At 29.4% G+C, this 24,342-nt stretch overlaps 1 protein-coding gene across 2 annotated transcripts in view; it reads right to left on the reverse strand.

Moving 5' to 3' along the window:
* The window catches only part of LOC107438048 (urocanate hydratase), a 42,066-nt gene that overhangs the window by 3,963 nt on the left and 13,761 nt on the right, over positions 1 to 24,342 (reverse strand). For both annotated transcript variants that reach the window (XM_043039617.2, XM_043039619.1), the window contains 16 exons: positions 23,415 to 23,481; positions 23,263 to 23,319; positions 15,879 to 15,965; positions 15,394 to 15,482; positions 13,294 to 13,356; positions 10,149 to 10,257; positions 9,990 to 10,060; positions 8,074 to 8,171; positions 7,919 to 7,994; positions 7,781 to 7,813; positions 5,379 to 5,467; positions 3,505 to 3,575; positions 2,783 to 2,881; positions 1,797 to 1,896; positions 749 to 830; positions 243 to 291 (listed from right to left, as the gene is read on the reverse strand). In XM_043039617.2, coding sequence (XP_042895551.1) covers positions 243 to 291; positions 749 to 830; positions 1,797 to 1,896; positions 2,783 to 2,881; positions 3,505 to 3,575; positions 5,379 to 5,467; positions 7,781 to 7,813; positions 7,919 to 7,994; positions 8,074 to 8,171; positions 9,990 to 10,060; positions 10,149 to 10,257; positions 13,294 to 13,356; positions 15,394 to 15,482; positions 15,879 to 15,965; positions 23,263 to 23,319; positions 23,415 to 23,481 — 1,240 coding nt within the window. The remainder of the gene's footprint in view (positions 1 to 242; positions 292 to 748; positions 831 to 1,796; positions 1,897 to 2,782; positions 2,882 to 3,504; positions 3,576 to 5,378; positions 5,468 to 7,780; positions 7,814 to 7,918; positions 7,995 to 8,073; positions 8,172 to 9,989; positions 10,061 to 10,148; positions 10,258 to 13,293; positions 13,357 to 15,393; positions 15,483 to 15,878; positions 15,966 to 23,262; positions 23,320 to 23,414; positions 23,482 to 24,342) is intronic.

Below are 24,342 nucleotides of genomic sequence, written 5' to 3' on the forward strand. Positions count from 1 at the left end.
TTCGATGTATACTTTTAAAGGTTTTGAGTACAAAAATATTTGTATAGTGCTAAAATAATTGGTCAGCCTATTATATGAGTCTTAACATAGGTTTCAAATTATTTCTAAAATTGTTTACAAGCAAATTTAGTTTTGATATCAACATATTAATTCGTTTTATATAATGATTGCTAAGTATGGGTTATTATGAAAATATGATTAATCAAATATAATCGTAATATGAATAGATTTTTGAAACTTACATGAGTACCATCCAATAATAATCCAAATCCTCCATTTATTGCTTCACCCCTAAAATTATATATTTTATTAATTATAAATTTTTCCTAAAACCAAAAACTAAAGCTAAAATTTTATTGAAATACAAGTTAAATTTTACACTTCAATTTGTGAAAAATTAAAGTAATCTTTATTTAATAGAAGTGCATGCAATGTTAACTATTAAATTTACCCCCCCCCCTAAAAAAAACATTTCTGACCACATTTTGGAGAAAATAAATTTAGTCAGTTTTAGTCAATTTGAAACTAGACAAGATTTGGTTGGGAAAAAAACAATACAATAAATAAGAAAGAGAGCTAAAAATGTGTTACATAATACATTTATAAAAATATTATATAATAAAATCGAAATAAAATAAAAAAAATTTTAAAAAAAGGATTGTAAATTCAAAAAAATAAAAGGGTAGTTCAGAATTAATATATATATATGTAGAGAGAGAGAGAGAGAGAGGCTTGAAGTCTGCAATACCATCCAACACCTCCGCCATTGTGAAGAGCTACCCATGTTGCACCTCGAAATGAATCTCCGATGCAATTTTGCACTGCCATATCTGCAATAGTAATGAAAAATGCTTTCAGCATGGTTCAACACTAAAAGTTTCATTTACAAAATTTCTCTACCCGCTGGCTTACTGATAAGGATAAATTGTATTAATAAAATTTTAAAAAATATCACCCTGAATAACTTTTGTTCTAATGATCGAATTTTCACGTACTGTCAATCAATTTAGTGTCTGTCTTTCAATTCAATTACTTAACTGTCTTTCAATTTAAGTGTCAATCTTAATGGCTTCTGGAGGTCAAATATGCTAGATAATAAGTGCTAACTATTACTTATGTTAAGAAATCAGACACAAAAACGCACTTTCTCTGAATAAACAATTTTTTTTTGCATATTTGGGTTCCAAAAATAACAAAATAGGGGGACGCAAGCAAAATTTTAAAAAAAAAATTCATCACCTTATCATTTGTATTTAGTTGTTTATAGTTCGTTTTTGTACAAAATTATATTAGTGTATTTAAGATGAAAATTGATTTTAAAAGAACTAACTTTAAAAATTCGAAATTCGGTATTTCTTGGAAAAACTAAGATACGTGGAAATTAAATTTAAATTTACTTAATACTATTCACTACAAAATGAAGAAAATTATGATAGTCGCAAAGCCATCACAGGTTACCCATTGCCAAAATGGCTGTTGTCTAACTTTTTTTTTTTGGAAAAGAAACTTTATTGTGTTTTCATCTTGGACATCTTTAACTGTTAATCCTGAGCTGCTCGGTACTCAATTTCGCAGACATATTTAAATGCAACTCAGACACATTCTGTGTAAGTTCTTTTGATGACTGAATAGAAAGTGAGCAGCCAATCGAGATCAATATTAACATTTTCGGATTGGTACAATGGTGTTTAATGGAGATTGTACGTTGTATCATACACCCGTTCCGAAATTTGCTTTCAAAATTTAAAATTTACAAAACTGTTTTTCGTATGACTTGAAGAGAGATTATGAATTACCAGCACAAAAAGCTGAGCCATCAGTTATATTTGAAGTTTCTCTGAAAGGACTGTCTGTACCACTCACATCATGATGGTCTCTACTCAGAACAATGGGTGCCTAGAAATATTATCCATGCATCAAAATAGTTTAGAAGTCACATAGTTTATTAAGTTAGATTCCACATTCATGTTAATCTATGCATAAATCTGTGCTTCTTATGTGCCTAATCGAAATATCAATTTTACAGTAGTTTAATGTTCGGAAATATTATGCTAATTGTGCTTGCAATATTTTTCATAATATTTTTATTTAATTTTTAAATATTTTTTTGTAAAACTTTATGTACTTTTATAAAAATGAAACACGTTTCTTGCTAAAAATACAATAAAATAATGAAAATTACAATTACTAATGTATTGTTTAAATACTTAATGTTTTGATGGTATAAATATAATTTTTTATCAAAACTTTATCCTATTAAACTTCTAAAAATAAGCATTTGATAACACATTAATAAGCATTTTGATCAACTTCATATGATATGAATTTTTATGAAAACTTTTCCATTTCGAACTTTAGCGAAACTATATTTAATAATTTCTATTCTGAAATTCAATGATAAGTCATAGTGCTCCTTAAGAAAAATATTCTTTAAAAATTGAAATAGTGCTAAAAAACCTTTTTGGGGAAAAAGAAATTTCAATTTTCTAATTCCGGAAACATTTTAGTTTACTTATTTTATCCTAAAAATTGAATAATTTGCGAAAAATAAATATTTTCATAAAAAATTTAAAAAAAAAAAAAAAACAGAATTTGTACATTAAAATTTTTTGAAAAAAATTTAAAAAACTTATTTTTTAAAACTTTTTGTTTTTCCACTGTGTATTTTTTAAAATGCTAAAAATTATTCAAAATACATACTTACAGTGACATAAAATTCTTAAAACGCAGCGTTATTTGGAACCGTAAGTTATAGTTTAAAAAACTCTATTTTACCACAAACCTGAATTAATCCATTTTTAATAGCTTGGTTAAATGCTAAAGCTATCCGAAGTCGTCCTCGATGGTCAGCATAAAGAATTCTTGCTTGAGATCCTACAACCTAAATACCAAACAGTTTAAATTTATCAATATATATATATTTTACAGAACAACAAGTTCGGAACATTTTAGAAAATTTGTAAATCAGTTGCTGAATGTAAAGAAACATCAGTAATTTTTATAAAAGAAGAACATGTTTAGCGCATTTTCGAAAATTTACGAAAATCAATTGAACAACCTGCTCACGAACATTTTTTACATTGTAAACTGCATTATTTGAACAATATGAATAAATATTCTATGCATACAACGACTATGACTACAAGCGTCTTTAAATGCCAAAATGTGAATATTTTAAGATAATTTACATGTTCATTATTTCAATTTTTATATGTGGTGTTTTGTAATCACTGCTCTTAATGCATATTTAAGGAATACTTGTCAAAATTAAATTAAAAATTCCAAGCATATTAGAGATCACAAACCAATATTTAAAAGAGAAAAAAAACAGCAACGTTGTCAAAATCTGGCATGACATTAACAAGAAAGGGGGGATTAAAATCATCGAAATGTGTCTGATTGCTAGAGGAGACTAAAACACCAACAAAGTCTCATTCGGCATTTACACCATAAAACATATAACAAGTAATAAGTATGCATACACAAAACAAAATTTAGAAATACCATTTTGTGACAACCAGCTTCTTTTATCCATTTAAGGTTATCACGAAGTTGATCTTCGACTGATGATGGAACTGAAATTTAAACAAAAAGTCAAAATTAATAACTTTATTTCATATCTATTCATAAAATCATATTATTGCATACTAATTTAGTTATCCATTATATCCCTGACTCGTAATATGTTATTCATTAAACCCAAATATAAATAATCAGTTTTTATATGTTACAGTTAGTAAAAAAAAACATTTTTAATAATTCCGTAGGATAGATTTGGTAAAAATCGCGCACTTTTTAAAAAATAAGTTTGATGTGTCTTATGATTTTTTTGGGTCGGTGGCTCAACGACGGGTATAAGAAGTTACTTTTCAGTCGCTGAACCCAATTTTGAGTTTACGATTACCAATATTCAACTCTGTTGCCTTTTAATTTTGAACCCAATTCTGAAGACAAGGGAAACTCTTGAATAAAGTATTGGGAAAAATTTGCCTTACTGGGGGACTTTTTGACTGAACTAACCTGCATTTACCTCACATAGAAAGAAAAACTACGAAAACCTCCCGCGGTTAGTCTAACGGCAAGGGAACTCTAACCCATGATCTGTCTAACACTGAGGATATTTTACGTCAGAACTGAGGTCGGTTCAGGCTGGATGCGGAATTCGTATCGACCAGTCATCGCTGGGATTTGAACACGGTTCACCTCATTGGGAGGCTAGCACTCTATCCCCTGAGCCGCCACGGCCTTGTTTAACACTTACGCTTATTATGGTAGCCAGCGTTGGTTCTGTTATAAAACCATAAGTTAACCATAAATAATAAGTTCGGTTATATAACAATAAGTTATACCAGTAACTTCTATTGTTTAGATATATTTTTGAGTGCTTAAGTCACGATGCGTATGAGCAGAAAAAATATCTTAGTATACTTATATTTTAAATGTTAATGCATCTTACTTTTTAATTAAATTACTTTTTTTTTCAAGTCGTAACTTGATTCAGAACTCGAACAAATCTTCTCCGATTGACTTTTAATTTAAACTGTACATTAAAAGTTCATAATTTACGTTAACAGTTCGAAGAATTATTTCATTTTATTGCTTCATTTTTTGTTATAAGCAAATTTCTGGTGATCTTGCCTTTTTTTTTAAGAAAATACGTTTTTTTTTCGACCAAAAAAAAATGAAGCTCTTGAAAAGAATTATTTTACACTGTTATAGCTATTCGCAGATGTGATGGAGAAAAAAGGTTTATTTTTTATCGTAAATACAAAAAAAGCAGGTACTTGTTGGTACCCCAAAATACCCATCAAAAAGAAAGAAGGAAAAATTTGATGGAAGACGAGCTATAGAGTCGCTGTTTTGTTTTCAATCTCTTTGGCAAAATTAATTTTTATAGTTCAGTATTTCGATAAGGAATTAAGATCCTATAAAATGTTTTTTTTTTCTTCAGAATTTTACTTAATTCCATTGTCTTGCTAAAAAAATCCTAAAATATGTTTTATTTTTCTGCTGTTTGAGTAGTTTTTTTCTCTTAAAAAAGTTCCTTGACAAAATAAGTATGATAATAGAAATAATCTCACTCTCATATCTGGTCCTTCAAAATACCCGTCAAAAAGAAAAAAAGAAAAATTTAATGGAAGACGAGATATGCCATCACCATTTTGTTTTTAATTACTTTATCAAAATTAATTTTTGTAGTTCAGTATTTGGATAAAGAATTAAGATCCAATAAAGTGTGTTTTTTTTCCAGAATATTAATTAATTCCAATTTTTTGCTCAAAAAAATTCTAAAATGTACTTGTTCTTTGGACATTTGAATGGCTTTGTTCCCTTTAAAAAATTATTTGACAAACTGAGTGTGATAGGAATAATGTCACCTTTTTCCTCGAGAATATCTTCTAAGACAGAGGCGGCAATGTGATCGGTTCTTTCAAGATCTTCTGGATCATTGGAAGTACAAACCCATCTAAAAAATTTATCATACACCTTAAAACACAGTTATCAACGAAAGCAAAGAATTAAAGAACACAACAACAGTTATACAAGAACAAAAACTGGTTAATTTAACACAGGGCTTAAAATATTTAAACTCATTAACACTGTTTTTACTTAAGTGATTTTGTTTGATGCAACAATACTGAATTTGGTTCTGGTGTCATTAGTGTCTAAATTTATACCAATCCCTGTATATTTTTTAATCACATTATATACACAATTACTTTCTGTTAAATTATTCACTATGCATTCTCCCAGAATTTATAGATCTGAATTTTATCTTCGATTTCTAATTTTTTGGTACAAGAAATTAAGTCTCATTCAAAAATAAACCTCAATTATTAAATGTAAGTCAGGAAATAAAAAAGTTTGGTAGAAGGACATTTACAGCGATTGAAAATTTAAAGTTTTGAAAAGAAAGTAAAAATACGAATCTTTATATTTTCTATATAAATTCAGTTATAGAAACTGTTGCAATGCTTATTAGCATTTAGTATAAAAAATAGCGTTTAGTTTCAGTAAATAGTGAATTTACTTTTATTGCTCAGTATTGGATGCTCATTTTATTAGATTTTCAAATGTAATAAAATGCAAAGTGATTGGGATGACACAATAGGCATTACATGTTTCCTAGCTTTTAAATTTTTTTTTATCTCTCAAATTTTTTTTAATCATTCTAAATCGAATTTTAATTAAATTAAACCAAATATTGAGTTTTTTTTTGCATTTTATAAAAAAGTTAATATAAATATTTTATTATTTTCTTGACAATCAATGTAACGACTAACTTTTTATTTCAATACAAATGTAAAACTCGTTAATTCACTGTCTCGATTAAATCGGGGAAAAAATCTATCTATAACTCATTATTCTTCATTTCTTACCACAAAAATATCTCAGTTACAGAGTTATACTAATTCTCACAGCCTTTTTGGCAATTAGCTTTCGCCGAATTATATTTTGAAATTTAATATTGATTACGGGGTATAGGCTTTATTTTTGGCTATATTATCTTTCGATAAATCGCCAACTATGGATCTCTTCCCATACTCCTAACTGTCCGTTGGGAACAATTCACTTGCTTTCAATTCTTGGCGTAAGGACTGGGGGCTTAGGCTCACCGGCCCAAGACCTACTTAACACTTTTTCTTAATGAGAGAACAATTATAATTCTCATGATCCCTTTAAGGGATTTTCTTTCTTTATTTTGGAATGTGGCCATGCTGATTATAATAAAATTTACATAATAAATAAAACTTTTCTAAACGATTTTATTTATTTTTCTGGTATAAATATCCCTTCTTCATTACAAATTCAGATGTATCTCACGTGACCAAAAATCATACTTAAATTCCACAAAGAAACTACATCCACTATACAGTAAAGAATTTGAACTGAACTGCTATGAAAGTGATAATCGAAGTAGTATTAGATATCTGAAATAAAAATAAATGTCGTTTTTTTTTCTTCAGTATTCCAACATTAATAGTTCCTAAATATTTTTATCAATTCCTGAAACAATTCATGAAAATAAAAGATCTGTCACACATTCTTATTCTCAAATTTGAAACGAGTTACTATTATTAGTGTCATTTATTTATTTATTATTTATTTTATTTATTTGTAAATGGTTTTTTTATGACTTGACTTTTTTAACTTGCTTATTTAGCTTAAAACTACACTGGTGTAAGAAATTAAGATAATTTGTAGACTTGGTCGAGTTGGCAGACTTGGTTTGCAGACTTGCTCTAGAACTACTGGTCCGATTCTAGTGAAATTTGATATGTACATACGTTGATACAATACAAAGCAAATAACCATTCAACAATTGTAACACACACGTATGATCGTGCGTAACACTCGTTGGAGTCAAAAGGTATGAAATTACCTGAGGACAACTCAGTCCAAACTGCCTTATTTCAACTATGAAATCACGCTGCAAGGCCTGTAAGAGGGGAGCATACCCCCTATTAACCCATTTTTTTCTTATTTTGCAACAGCTGTTTCATACCTTCCGACTCCAACGAGTATAACGCACGATCATGCGTGTGTATTACAATTGTTGAATGGTTATTTGTTTTGTATTGTATCAACGTATGTACACATCAAATTTCACTAAAATCGGTCCAGTAGTTCTAGAGATAATAGACCAAGTCTGCAAATTATCTTAATTTCTTACACCAGTATATTTCATCTCTAGTATGTCATTGGATTAAACTAACTTTTAGGTCATTCAATAAAATTAACAAAAATAATAATAAAAAACTAATGAGTAGGATTTTACCTGAATGGTCCAAATCCAAGTGAAAAAATATCCCTATAAATGAAATAATAATTAATAGGAAAAATAATTTAAAAAATAAAGTGACAAAAAAACATTTTTACTCAAAACAATTAATAGATAAAATTAATGCCTCCTTACCCCATGATATGTTGAACGTAGGATGGATATCTAAATACAAGACGACCTCCTTCTTGTCTGCCGCCAACATCAGCACCTAAATTTCATTTATTCAATTTAAAATTTATAAGCAATCAGGACTTAATAAACATGAAAAATATTATTAAATAGCTTACCAGCTCTGTGTGCCTCTAAAAGAAATGCATTTCCATAATCCCAGAAATATAAGCCATTATCAGACAAAAAATTAATAGCGGAAATATGTCGTTGCAAGCTAAAATTTGAAGAAAAAAATTTTTCATAAGTATGAAACAATTTTAAGAAGAAAAGTTTGAGAAATGTATTTAAAAGTTAGATTTGTATAATATTGTGATTTGTTACAAGATGGCTTTCATCTAACAACCTAACCTTCGAATTAGTGTGTTTCTCTTTTTTAAATCAATCTAAAATTGAATTTCCATTATTCAACAGCGGTATATACCATTTTAAAGTTATAAACCGTGATCGAAATATTCAAAGAATTTGGTTTATTAGAGGTTAATTTAAAACTTAGATTTATTGCCATTCGTAACGCTTTGATGCAGGTGGTGTACTTTTTACTCCGGTGTACCATTTATATATTTTTTTTCTAACTCTCTAAATTACGAACAAAATTGTTCTTTTTTATTTTGGTGTAATATAATTCTCAAAAACAGTCTAATAATTTCCAAAAAATCTGTTAGACTAACAGAATTATATTTGCACTAAACTATGAAATTAAAAAAAAAGTTTCAAATTTTTTTTTCTATTCGTGCTTAAAAATTTATCCATTATTGATTTTGTAAATTAGAGAAATTCTAATAAGGAATAACTGATTCTCTTAGGCCTAAACAACTGCAAATAAGTACAAATTTAAAAAATTATTGTTTGGAAATGAGCCATGTTTGGAAGACTTTTATCTTTTATGTAGGAAAATAACCATTGTTTCAATCATTGTTCATTGTTTCATTACCATAAATTATTAAAATGCTAAATGTAATACTTTTCACTTAATTTGACCTAAATTATTACTAAATAATAAAAAAAAGTTATGAAAAATATGTTAATAATAATTTTGCTTAAAAAAACTAACAATTACTTGCAATTACATCAATTTAGAGTACTCCTTCATCCTAAATATCAATTTTTTTTTTTAAATTTTAAAGCACGAACAAATAAACTTATGAGAAAACTAATAACTTTAATAAATGTAAAAGTTTTGCTTCTTTTCTTAAACTAGATGATTGTGCATTTTTATCAATTAAATTTCATGTTTAAAAATTTTGAAGTCAGGATAATGTTCTCAGTTTATTGAACATTCATATTAAATTAAATAAACGACTGGCAGTTGTTTCCAGTAGTTTGTCTAATTTAATATGAATGTTCAATAAACTGAGGACATTATCCTGACTTCAAAAATTTTAAACATGAAATCAAAAGCATCAACACAATTGTTTTAAAAAAAAACATAAGCTAGTATAAGACCCTTGAATAAATTAAAGAAGTAAACTATGAAATTTCCAAACTTTATAGTTTAGTTTTGGTTAACACCAGGTTCTGGTAAACGAAACTGTTTCATAACCAACGTCGTTAAACAGGCTGCCGAATTTTGAGTTTACGACTTAACCTTCCAATTTTGAACCCAACCCAAAAGACAAGGGAACTCCTGGGTCAAGTATTTGGAGAAATTTGTCTTTGTCGAGAACTTTTTAGTTGAACTAACCGGCTTTTGCGTTACTTGGAGAGAAAAACAACCAAAACCTCCCACAGTTAGCCTGTAAGCAAAGGGACTCTTACCCATGATCTGTGTATCAAAGAAAATATTTTACGTCAACACTGTGGTCGATGTGAAAATGTTAGCCTTGTGAAAAAGCGACTATATTTCTTTTAAAAAAATGCCTAAGATGCTTAGCTAATTAATTTTATTATTTCTGAATATAAACAAAAAACTGATAATATTGTTGTAAGGGAGGGGCACGATTTTAACATGAATCCATTTTCGTGTTTTTAATGGATGTGTAAAATGAAATTAAGGTAAACATTCTTATTTAAGGAAATATTTCAATAAATATACCTTTCTTGAACAAGTGTTTTAAACCTGGATGGGTCATTCACTATAAGCAATTTTGCTTCCTCAAATGATAGCTAAACATAAACAAAATAATATATCATATTATAGAAATAACTGTTTACATTTTAGTAGCTTTACAGTTGAGTTTAAAAAAACTCTTACCTGAGCAGGATAATAGCCTCCATCAAACGGGTTATGGCAAGAGGTTTGGTCAGAACCTAGGTCAGCCAACAATTCTCCAGTACTTTCATATACTTTTTTGATTCGTTCCCTAAAAAAGAAAATTACTAAGACCAGTCATAACTGAAGGAAGCCGTTGAATTGCAAATTAAACGATTTAAACTTCAGCTAGCTCTTTCATGCTTGTGAATACAAGGGAAAGAATACAAGGTGTTCCATAACAACCGCCCTTAATATTTATTTTCAACTTCTTTATAAAAGATGAAAACAATAGAGTACTCATTAAGGATCTTCAATTAATAGTTAAACGAGAAATAACAAACAAGCAAAAAAGTTATAAAATAAAAATCATCATTATTGAAGAAGGTTGGATTGTGAACATCAAATCCTGTTTGTCCTTTAAACTCTCAAATGTCAAGAAAAAAAACTTCTTCCGTGCATTAACTAAAACCACAGCACTAAGTTCTTATTCTACAATTACCGTTTTATTTATATTTCTGGATTAAAAAAAAACACTGGATAACACAAAAAATTGACATAGTTTTAAAATGAAAAAATTGAATCCATGAATAAAGCGCTGTACTTTTTTTGTAACTAACATTTTCCTTACAATGTGATCATTATAATAGATGTGCGTAACAATTGCTATAAAATTATATATGTCTAAACATAGTCATGTGCTAAGTACACCACGAATTTCCTACCGGCGAAATCTGCTAACTTCATTTTTTTTCTTTTTTTTAAGAATTGAGTTAGAAACAGGTGATGCCTCAAAAATATAAAAACCTTTTAGGTTAGATATGGTACATTATATGGATTGAGAATTGCTTAGAAAATTATGACCAATAACGTCAAGGGAATAGGTAGCAAACCTAAGTATCTAGAGGGGTGGGGGAAATATCAGAGAATGATCAATTCGAAACATTTATTGGACATAATGCTTACATGCAGCGTGCTAGATGATGCCTATTTAGGCTTGACACCAACGATACATTAATTGTGGCAAGCTGCTGCAACGCTTGGCTTATGGCAGAAGCTTAGACGAGTCTTGCTACGAGGTGATACTGGATAGGCTCCCAATACCACAGAAAAAAATCAAGGCTCGATAAATCAGGTTAGCGAATGGTTATTCAGAAGCACAGGTGCAGAAATGCCAGATCTACAGCATTACATTAGTGAAATGCAGATCACCACCTAGCGGCACATTTCCGATCATAGGTCTTGCTAATTTTTTAAAATAATTTTTGATCAGCTTCAATCTAATTAACCCCTTTTTTCTATCGCTTATCAATTCAATTTATGAGGAACAAAATAAGTAAATATATGCTTTGCAATACTTTTACTTTATTTTTCACATTTCTTCCAGAAACAGTAAGCAGTTATTCATCTGTATTATTCATGTGCGGATAAATTCAAGTTTAAAAGGTTTCTTTAATCCACTAAATTAAAATTTTATGTTTAACTAGAATAAATCACTTACCATACATCAACTATATTTCCATAATATCCTATGCTCGTCGCTATTTTCTTCTTTTTTGCCTCCCTAAAATGAATAGGTTAAAAATAAGATATATATNTTTTTTAAAATTTCAAGCTAAAAACAAATTAAAAATTAAAAATGAATTAATATATTGTTCATACACATATTCTTATATAATTTTCAGGGATAAAAAAATAGGCACTTTTATGTCCGTTTTCTTGAAAATTAACGGATCGTTAAGGGGTTAAACTCCACTCTGCTTCTTCCAGCAATCAAACATCTCTTCATGTGTTTTAATTCTTCTTTATTCAATTGTTATTGTAACTGTTGTAGTATAATTGTTTATTTAGATTATGATACCATTTTTTCCCTCGCTTTAATTTCAGATTTAGTCTCTCAATTAAATAAATTTGGTAAACATAGTATGCTATTTCTTGAATAATCAATTTTTTAGGATTCTTATAAATCGAATAGTTTTTTTTTAATGCTAAAAGTTTTCCGATTGAAAAAATTATCATCAAAACCAACACAACCTCTTGCTCCAAAAGAGACATTGCATCATTTTTTCTTCAAACTTTCAAATGTCAAGAAAAAAAACTTTCTCCGTGCATTAACTAAAAAGCACACCACTAAGTTCTTATTCTACAATTGCAGTTTTATTTATATTTCTGGTAAAAAAAACACTAAACACCAAAAATTGACATAGTTTTAAAATGATAAAATTGAATCCATGAATAAAGCGCTATGCTTTTTTGGTAACTAACAATTTCCATACTATGTGAACATTATAATAGATTTGAGTACCAATTGTTAAAAATTATATATGTCTAAACATAGTCTTGTGCTAAGTACACGAATTTCCTACCTGCAAAATCTGCTAACTTCATTTTTTTATTTTTTAAGAATTGAGTTAAGAACAGGTGATGCCTCAAAAATACAGCTAAAACCTTTTAGGTCAGATATGGTGCATTATATGGATTGAGAATTGCTTAGCAAATTATGACCTATAACGTCAAGGGAATAGGTAGTAGACCTAAATATCTGGTTGGAAAAATATCAGAAAATGATCAATTCGAAACATTTATTGGACATAATGTTTACATGCAGCCTACTAGATGATGCATGTATGCTTGACACCAGCGATACATTAATTGTGGTACTCTGCTGCAACGCTTGGCTTATGGCAGCAGCTTAGACGAGTCTTGCTACGAGGTGATACTGGATAGGCTCCCAATATCACAGAAAAAAAATCAAGGCTCGATAAATCAGGTTAGCGAATGGTAATTCAGAAGCACAGGTGCAGTCCTGCTGGATGTACACCATTACATAAGTAAAATGCAGATCACCACCTAGCGGCACATTTCCGATCATAAGTCTTGTTAATTTTTGAAAATAATTTTTGATCAGCTTCTAAGTAATCCCTTTTTTCTATCGCTTATCAATTCCATTTAAGAAGAAAAAAATACGTAAATATATGCTTTGTAATACTTTTTTGCAATATACATTTACTTTATTTTCCTCGTTTCTTCCAGAAACAGTAAGCAGTTATTGCATCTGTATTATTCATGTGCGGATACATTTAAGTTTAAAAGGTTTCTTTAATCCACTAAATTAAAATTTTATGTTTAACTAGAATAAATCACTTACCATACATCAACTATATTTCCATAATATCCTATGCTCGTCGCTATTTTCTTCTTTTTTGCCTCCCTAAAATGAATAGGTTAAAAATAAGATATATATGTGACAGCTCAAATTTATTTTGTTATTTCATTGGATACTTATGAATTGAATTATTTGAAATTTATTTACAAAACAATTTATTTTATTTAATATTTTCTTTCCTAACCTTTGTTTAGAATAACTTTTATAAGAAATGTGAAAAGGTTTTTATAATATAAACTAGCTATTCTTAACTAAGAAAACCAATAAATAAAATTCTTCGTTACATGCTTAAAAAAAGAAGTTCAGAAGAAGTTCACTGATACACACACATGTGACTTATGACGTCAGCGCAAGCTGATCGTTTATAAGCAAAATAGCGTGTTAAAATTAAGCCAAGTTTCTCCACATAAGTTGGAATGTTAATTAACTTGAAGTTAATTAAATACAATCCTATATCGCTCATCGAATTCATTGAAATATAATTCTGTCACGTCTACACGCATTTTACTTAACTTAGATTTATTATTTGTTCATGTATTTAATTGTAACTATCAGATATTTTTGTTTTGTGCACCTGACAACTTCGATGCATGATTAGTTTATTTATGCTCTAAGCTATACATGGCTTCATGCCTGTCTTTGAGTTAAGTAAGAAATATATAGTGAAAATTGAAACCTTTGTAAAATAATCTTTTGCGTAAGAGTATAAAATGTGTCACGTAAGAGAATTGACACTTGACGGACTTGGCTTATTCGAAATAGAGTGGAAAGAACAGTTGATAACGCAAACAAATGCCACCTTTTAACAACCAATCAGGATCGAGATACCGATACTACGTCACTTGTAAGTGCTACTAATCCATTGATACAGCTTGCACTCCTTTTCGTTTCTATTATTTACTCTTATATATAAGATTGATTTATTTGCATTTAGTGGTATTCAAATCAAGTTAAATTAAAATTACAGATCCAAAAATTAAAAAAAATAATTTAAAGGATTCATTACCATTTTAAATTTAAAAATGAATTACTACTGACTATACTTTATTGTTGATTGCTATGGTATTATTTTAACTGCATAAATATGTGCGTTATTGAATTGTTATAATGCAATATCATTAATAGTTAAGAAACAATGGAAAAAACAGATGTCATTATTTTTTAAGGAATATGAAAATATTAATAAAATCCCAAAAAATTGAAATTTACAACTTTCCGTTGTACATAAATGTATGTGACTTTCATTGAAATATAACGATAAAAACAAAGATTGGTAACGTTGCAGTAATTGAGTCTTTGTTTAAAGTGAATAATTAAAAGTCATAATTTAAAGCAAAAAATGTTTTTTGCAACAAAAGAAATTTTTTTTGCAACAAACGAAATTTTCTTAAACTTAAGAATTATTTAAAATCGACATAATAAAAATTTAGTCTTTTATTATTTCATAGCACTCATAGGAAAATTTATATTTTCCAAATTTAAATCTAAAAAAAATTTACCTAGATAAAAAAAATCTAATATAATGTAGGACCCATAGGGCATTGCGATCTGTAATACTGTCGAGTTTTCCCATATCTGTATTTAATAGGGTGCTCAAATTTTCTTATTTTACTTACAAGAATAAAATATTCGTAAGATTGATCTTTCAACACAGTATAGTCATTTTTAGTATAGTCTAAGATCAATTTATATAACTATACGACAGTTAAAAAATTAGAAATTAATGCAATACAACTGTTCTCATATTGTATACAAGTATATATTTATTGATGATGCATACAACTACTACAATGTTTGTCGGAAGTGCTGAGGCCGTTTTATGCAGAAATGATTGTGCCTCTGATCTACTTTTCATGCTTGAAAGCTGTCTTCTTTTTATTAATTATTATTGTACATAATTTATTATTTGAAATAGTAAATTTGAAATATTGAAAATAAATCAATCACCATAAGCTTCTTTGATGAAATTACGAAATTTTCCTTAGCATCGTTTTGCTATTTTCTTTATACACTTTTGCTAATTTAACATTAAATTCCCAATAGAAAAGTATTCAGAGATATCTTAAAGAAAAATAGGCATACCTAATACGATTTATCAGAGCATCTAAGTTATCAATTATTTCTAGTACCCATCCTTGATCATAACGCTTTTGTAAGACACTATAATCTACCTGAAATCGATAAAAACAATATTTTTATTAATTATGGATCAAATTGAATCACTGTTACTTTCATCCTAAACAAAATATTTCAAATGGTGGCTTCACACCTGAATAATTAAAAAGCCTAGTGGAAGGGCAGGTTAGTAAATTATCTGAAAATTAGAAATTACAATGTATAGAAACAGCAGAATCTTTAAACAAAATATCTTTGTTTCGTTGAAAAAAACTTGACTTAAAACTTCGAAAGGTTATGTTTACTGTTTTAAAATTAACCATAAGATGTTCCTAAATCTGGAAGTTTGAGTAATCTTTACATCCTTATTGATAACGTTGCTTTACATATTCTTCCACTAAGCTCTTCCAATATCGAAGCGATACTATGAATTTCTCAGAAAAAAAACATACCTCTGAAATAACACCTATGCAACCGCAAATAACAGCAGCTTTTGCTTGTGCGCCGCTCATTCCGCCTAATCCAGAGCTGATGTAAACCTAAAATTAAATATTTTAATTGAAGGGGAAAAATTGCTGCATAACAATCAATATTTTTAAGCTGTTAAAGGAAAAACGGTTATATATATTTTGCTGCGGTACTTTTGCTTCGGAGATATTTACTGTTTGTCTAAGATAGGTACTCTGACCGCCACAAAGTCTGCGGCAGTCTGGTGCGATGGAAACAAGAAGAGGGCATTTTAGGGAGGGTAGCTTCGATAAAGAGGTCTCCTTTTCTCTCGCCGAAACTAGTCCTAAAGATGGACCCCGCACCCCTACTTGAAATAATCATACCTCGTTACCATAGTCACCGCCATAGTTCCAGACGAATGTCTGGCAGAGTACCTATCTTACAAGGGAAACAGGGGAAGTGTGACTGGCCAATTTTGAAATAAACTAGTGGGATGTATGCCTTATGAGGAACAATTTTAGGGGGCAACATTCGTTTCGGCCCATAGAAGGTCCTGTGAGAGATAAAAAATAATTCAATATACGGAAAAATCGGTATTTTATTGCTTCTATGCAGACTATTAGTTATTGCAGTGGTCCCCAACCTTTTTGTACCTAAGAGCAAATACCAGAATATCGGTCGAATGGCGGGCACCATTTATTTTTTCAAGATAAATTTATAGTTGGTAAACATAGGTAATAATACACACTACATATAGTTCACAAAAAATTAAATTTCAAAAATTAATTTAACATATGAATGCAATTAATATTTTTGTGTAAAATAAATGATTACTAAATTGCTTTCAAAACATGCGAAGTATAAAAATTATTTATAAAATACAGTGGCATGTGGTGTTTCGCATGGCATTTCGGTGACCAGCGCTACATAATTGGGAGAATATGATGCTCTTTTTAAGAATGGAATTTAGTCCTTCAAATATATTCCAGAATTTCTCATGTGATATAATAGTTTTGAGGATAATGTCATCCAATGGAGATCCAAAATTTATATATCCAATTCTTCTCGCTTTACTTGAAGAAATTCCGAAATGTATGTTGCTATTACATTTATTTGGTTGGTAAAAGGATTAACAAAAAAAGTTATCAAAGGCTCGATGATATTATATTGCTGAAGCAATTGGAGGTTGATGACAAATGTCAATTTCACTGTCACCTATCAATTTTTTCATGTTTGGAAAATGCAAAAGAGACTTCATTTTCAAATGTGATATCCACAAAACTAGCTTAGCTCTGAACGAGTTAACAGCCTCTATCATTTCTGCTTTATGTTTGTCCTCTCCCTGCAGTTCCAAGTTTAAATAATTTAGTTTTTTCCTTATGTCCGTTATGAAAGACAAATCTGCTAGCCAAAGAGGATCCTTAGTTCTAAAAATGTTTGATTTTTGGTTGCAAGATAATTTTTTATTTCTCCAATTAAATGTAGAAATCTATTCAAGTACTTTACCTTTACTGAGTTAGCGTACTTCAGTATGTATTTGCATAGCATTTATTGGGAAAATGGGAAACTGAAATATGTTATCGTTGAGCAGCGGGCGCACCTAGATCGATTGACGGGCGCCATGGTGCCCGCGGGCATAGGGTTGGGGACCCCTGAGTTATTGTAATTGTCTCATAATCCAATTAATTTGTAATTAATTGGATAATTAATTATTTTTAGTTAATAAATTAATCAGAAATTATTAATTAATTAATTGATTTGCAATTACATACTCCAATTAATTCGGAAAGTTTTTTGAAAAAAAAAATTAAAAAAATTTGATGTCAATTTTTTTTTTTTTTTTAAATTAACCTAACAGGTTTTTCTGAAAAACTGCAGATGCATAAAATTTTCAAAATCAATTTTAACAATAAATATGCATTATATAGTTCGTGAAAGTAATTAATTATCCAATTAATTACAAATTAATTGGAGTATGAGACAATTACAATAACTAATAGTCTGCATTGAAGTAATAAAATACTGATTTTTCCATACATTGAATTCTTTTTTATCTCTCATAGGACCTTCTATGGGCCGAAACGAATGTTGCCCCCTAAAATTATTCCTCATAAGACATACATCCCACTAGTTTATTTCAAAATTGGCGAGTCATACTTCCCTAGTTTCCTTTGTTAGACAAACAGTAGCCATGCAGACAAAAGTGCTACGCTGTCCATAACACTCAGCTTCCAATATATGGGACATTTGGTATAATTTCATCAATAGATAGTATTTTGGTTATTTTTACCATTAAAAAGCTTTTTCATTGGGCTTACCCTCTTTAGAGTTATTCTGTTTGAGTAAAACGATCGCATTGAGCACTTAATAAGAGACAAGTCAATGGAAGCCAAATATGTTTTGAATAATAATAACAAAGTCAACATTACCGTATCCAATTCTTAACAGGAAAAAATACTCTTAATTGAAATTAATAAATCCAATATATAAATAAAATCTCATCTTATCGAAGGAATTGAGTAGAAAAAAAATCGATTAAAGAGGATAAAAAAATCTATTATTTTAATCAATATGTAATAATATTGAAATTTGAAATTAGGTAAAAAAATATAAGAGGAAAATTGTTTTTTGTTTCAATGAGATATTAATTACAAAAAAACCCATTAACAGACAAAGACAAGGCATTTTAAAACGAGCAGATTTGAATGAAAAACAACTTACGCCGTGCCCTAATTGGGTAAATTCGACATGCAATATCGATTTCGATAGATTTTCTGACAAATAAAAAATTAAAAAGCTGCAATCCTCACTCTTATCTCTTAAGAAGAAAATTAAAAAAATCTTAAAAGATTCAGCTCAACAGACCTCCAATAATAAAAAAATAAAAGCCTGCATTACTCTCATAAAAGCCTTCAATACAGTTTTAACTAATTAAAACGAATGCCTGGAAACAACTACTTACCATAAATGGGTCTAATCTGTTGGGAGTAAATTGTTCCTTTTGCAAGCAGAAAATTTGGACATTATAACATATTAGCCTCATACACGAGAAGAATGAAATAATTCAAAAATATATATGATAAGATATAGTCAGATTTGTCTTAAACTTGAAATAAAGAGCACGTGAAGAAATCTTTCAGCATTCAGAAAAAACTTCTCATTACAACAGTGTCTAATTTTTTGAGAATAAACCGTTGCTTTTGCAAACACATAATTTTAACATAAAAAAGAACTTAAGAAAGACATCGTCTGATTAAGTATAGTTACTTCTGTTTCAAACATGAAAAAACTGTCGAAGAACTCTCAGGAAAAAACTGTGCAGTACAATTGTATCTAATCTGATGATAAATGTATCGTTCTTTTTTACAAACAGATATCTTTAATATTAAACAGAACTTTTTCCTCGTGCAAGAAAAATAGAATGCCAAATATTTGGTTGAATCTTTTTTAAACATAAAAAATTGCAAAGGAAAATGTTTTACTGCATTTAAATCTGCTTAAAATGAATATCACTGAAGTTACTTTTAAACGAAAACCAATCAAAACATTGTCTTCAAGTAATTATGCAGTTAAATCTTTAAATCAAGATGTCTTATGGACAACTCTGTCTTGTATTGGAATCAAAATTATAGATGCAAATAATAAAAAAGCTTCTAAATTTTGTTTGCATAACTGTTTGAAATATTGGTTCATAACCTTTTTAATCATTGCTTACGTCCAGTCTCAAGCTTACAGATGTTTTACTGCCTTGGTATCTGTCTCAAGGTTTAAATACAGTATTTGCTTTATTATCTCAAACTCATTATCTCTGGTACTGTGGTTTGTTCTACGAAAAAGAGCTAATAAAATTCTCCTCTTATTGAGAGAAATACAAAAGATAAAACAAATTAATATTTATAGAAATTTCAATAAAAAATTCAATTCAAATATAGCACTTTGCGCTCTTGGTTTGTTCACGTTTTGTACTCTATTTATGATTGTTATAGCTATTTATCTCACGGACTCTGAATTTGTGGCTTATTGGACTTTTGGTAAAACTCGTATCCCTGATGCTGTCACTTTTTTAATGACGTTAAATGGAACAATCGGAACTTATACTTTGACTTCGGTATTTCCTGCTACAACCAGTGTGTTGTTATGCAGTTTGTACTATGATTGTGGTTCACTACTTTCGGAGTACAAAACTGAATTGAAACGATTTGATAACGGCGTTCCACCGAGAAAATCTCTAGTGTTCTACTCAAATCTACTGAATATTCTTGATGACGTTGATGGTGTACTTTCAGCACCAGCTTTCTTAAATTGCACCATATTTTTCTTGAACATCTGTACATTTCTTTCCTGGGGTTTAATGATGACTACGGAAGTAGAAATAGTACTAGGAACATTTATAGTTTTTCATTTCACTATCAGTGCTGTTTCGTTGATTTTTCTCATTTTGACTGCAGCGGAGATTGGGCTAAAATCTGAAGAACTGAAGATGCACTTTGAAAAGATATATGATAAATGTTCGTATGATAAAAATTGCGACAGATATAAGCTGAAATGTATAAAAATCGCGTCACAGAAAGGGATTAAACAAATGTCTGCTGGTCGAATATTTAGTTTTAACAGAAGACAAGTACTATCGATGACCGAAGCCTTATTTACTTACGCACTCCTTCTGTTGAATCTTAAGGGTGGATTGCAAGAAGTTTAGAGGCAGTATTAAATTCAAGCATACATTTGGGTACAATTACATATATATACATATTAATATTATTGTTATAAAAATAGAAAGAAGCTGTTCTAAATAATGAAATTTGTAAATAACAATTGATCTAAGTCCATCAAAATGTAATGCTGATATGATCACCTATTCTATATTTAACATAAAGCAAGTGTTCAATTTGATCTAAGCATTATTAACTTACGTACTATTTGTGTCAAACCAAAACAAAAAAAATAATGCTATGAAAATTTGTAAAAAATTTTATGTCTCTGATTTATGTAAATAATGTGGTTGCGTATTTAATCTTAATAAAAGGCAACTATTGCCAATGGCTTGAAGCCTTATTTGCATTATTTCTGGTAAACCTAACATGAGCAAGTCTAGAAAGTGAGATTAAATATCACCAGCATACAGTCGGATATGACAACGAAATATTATAAGTATTCATTTTCGAAAAGCAAGAACTACCACTCTTCTTCTAGAAAGGATGATACACTGAGATGTACACTTTCTGAAGTTCTGAGGTGCGTTTGTACTCGCGTACGCACCTTACCACCTGGTGCGTACGTACTTATCACCACGTGCACACTGCCGAATTGAACAACCCATCTTTTGTCTGATTTCACCCCTATTTTGGTGTAACCGATGAACTTTGGGATAGCAAATAATCGGCATGTCTTTTGATGTGAAAATACACAGAATAAAACTGTAGTATCAATTATTGTAGTTTCGATGATTTACTAGCACAATACTCCTGTTAAACCTCAGCAATGATGGCACTAGTTCAGAGGGAGTATTAAGTATCAGCAAACAGTTGGATAAGTCATCAAAATATAGCTATGAAAATGAATTTCTTGTAAATAATGACTTTTTATGCCCACTGACTTTTGTAAATGATGTGGTTGCGTTTTTAATCTTCAAGAAGTCAAGCACTCTCAATTGTTGAAGCTTTATTTAACTGTGCACTACTTTGGTTAACCCATTGGCGCAGACAGGACACCGATGCAATTTATATATTTTTTCTGACTCCCAGATTAAGAGTAAAAATGAAATTAGATAGTTTTTAATTATGAAAGACAGTCTAAAATAAATCTGTTAGATCCTCGAAATCGTTCTGAAATATAAAATCCAAAAAAATAAAGTAGTTGGAAACCTTTTTAATTAATTTATCAATAAATGATATTGGAAATTAAAGAAATTACAGTGGTAAATTACTGTTTCTCTTTGATTGAAATAACTGCAAAGAAGGGCAAACTCGAAAAATTATAGTTTTGAAGTGAGCAGCGCTTGGAAGATTTTACCTTAAACGCAAAAAGGGAAACCAGTGTCCGATGATGTATTTCACATCCATAATTTATTAACGAGCTCAATATGGTATGTTTCACTTATTGTAACCTAAATTAATACAAAATTAGGAAAAATATGTTTAATGAAAATTCTGCGTCAACGGATTTAATCTAAATGTTGAACTTTAATAATTTAAAGGGAGTTTTAAATATCAACTAAGACTTGAATACGACAGTAAAACATTGTTTTCAACAGGAAAATTTTGTAAATAATTACTTTTTATGTCACCAACTTTTGTAAGTAAAGAAATACCGAGAAAATTATTTGACATCAATTTTACCCGTATATTATAGAACTGCTATATATAATTCTTTACCTATTTATTGAATTAATTTGAAATAGTAATTTTATTATAATTGCACAGTGTGATACAAATTTAGCCTTAGTATATTGATAATATTGGGCGAAAAATACACAAAAAATATTTAATAATGGTAAGTACTCGGATTAGTCGAAAATTGTTTTTAAAAAATTAAGTATACTAATTGAGATGCACTAAAACAAGCAAACTACGTAAACTGAATATTATGTTTTGAACTATGAGGAAAACGCACGACCCACACGAAAACATCTGATTTGATTGATGTAGTCAAATGTTTTGAACTATGAGGAAAACGCATGACCCACACGAAAACATCTGATTTGATTGATGTAGTCAAATGTTTTGTACTATGAGGAAAACGCACGAGCCACACGAAAACATCTGATTTGATTGATGTAGTAAAATGTTTTGTACTATGAGGAAAATGCACGACCCACACTAAAACATCTGATTTGATTGATGTAGTCAAATGCGAATTTCATTCACAGAGCAACAAATAACAATTAAGTAAACCGTTTCAGCAAAATTATAAACACATATTGATTAATTCTCTTAAATTCAATTCGTCAAAGAATTACCTGCAATATATGATTTCGGGATATTTTAATTATTACGTATGATTATCATGTATGATATTTTATAAAATTCCGAACATTTTAAGGCAAATTGAGAAAAATTATAAACATTATATATTTTAGCTAGACACTAATTTTAAGACCTTCTTTGAAATGATAAATGCTCTATCAGAACAGTATGACATTCCATTAACTACCAAAACATTTTGTAGAATGCTTGTGTTCCATGTTTTATCAACAGAGAATTGATATTCTATAGAATTAAAATGTGAAATGTTTGATCATTTCATACTTTGTCGGTCAGCTTTTCGCATCCTAAAAAACTTCTAAATATTCTCTCTGATTTCACACTTTGTAGGTAACACTTAAACAGTTACGGTCAGGATAGAAAACTTAAATAAAAATAAAGACGAAAGAAATTAAATCATTACCTTCCCCGTCATATCATTTACTTTGAGATATTTTCGTCCCGCATTCATTAATGTCAGCTATAAAAAGACAAAAATACATTTAAAGAGAATACAATCATCAAAGTATAAAGATAAGTAATTGAGATTCGTAGTAAATTTCAGTAATTACTAACAGTAGTTCCATGAACAATTCCTTGGGGACCAATGTAGCAATAACTTCCGGCCGTCATTTGCCCATACCTAAATTAAAACGTCAATCAGGGAATTAAAGTGATATTTTCATGCTTAATAGTTTACTAATATAAAAAATAAAAATGGACCATCGATGGTAGATGATAGAGCTGAATTTGTAGCAGAAAGTTTCGTTTTATTTATTTTCTCTTGTACCTTTTTATATATTATAAAGGGAGGGAGTTTAATATATATGTTGCAGGCAAAGTATAAAATCGGGCATTATATATAATGCCTAAATCTACCCGGCAAAGTATGAAATGATTTATATTTCACACATTGCCTAGGCGTTCTATATAATGTCGGATGCTATTTAGGCAAAGTGTGAAATAAAAGTCCTGATGAGGTTATTATGTAAATGATGTGCATGTTACTGTGAATGACCGAAATCGGTGGTTGTTGATTTTCACCGGTGAATGTTGACAATCACATAGTCGCTTTGGTGAATGTCCGAAATATTTATTGCATCCGATTTGATATTAATTTATTCGTGGATATAATTACATTTATTCGATATTTTAATACTTACTGACGATAGATTAGAAGAAACATCAATGTTTGGAGTATCGGGCAAATATATATTGGGCAATGATACTTGACCCTAGAAAAATATCAGTGTAGGGTATACCGGGCAAATGTATACCGGGCAGATATCCACGAATAAATTAATATCAAATAGGATGTAATAAATATTTCGGACATTCACCAAAGTGACTATGTGATTGTCAACATTCACCGGTGAAAGTCAAAAACCACCGATTTCGGTCATTCACAGTAGCATGCACATCATTTATATAATAACCTCATCAGGACGCTTATTTCATACTTTGCCAGTAGCATATATATTTCTTGAACATCTGTACATTTCTT

Source organism: Parasteatoda tepidariorum, chromosome 2 (assembly GCF_043381705.1).
Source record: "Parasteatoda tepidariorum isolate YZ-2023 chromosome 2, CAS_Ptep_4.0, whole genome shotgun sequence".
NCBI lineage: Eukaryota > Metazoa > Arthropoda > Arachnida > Araneae > Theridiidae > Parasteatoda > Parasteatoda tepidariorum.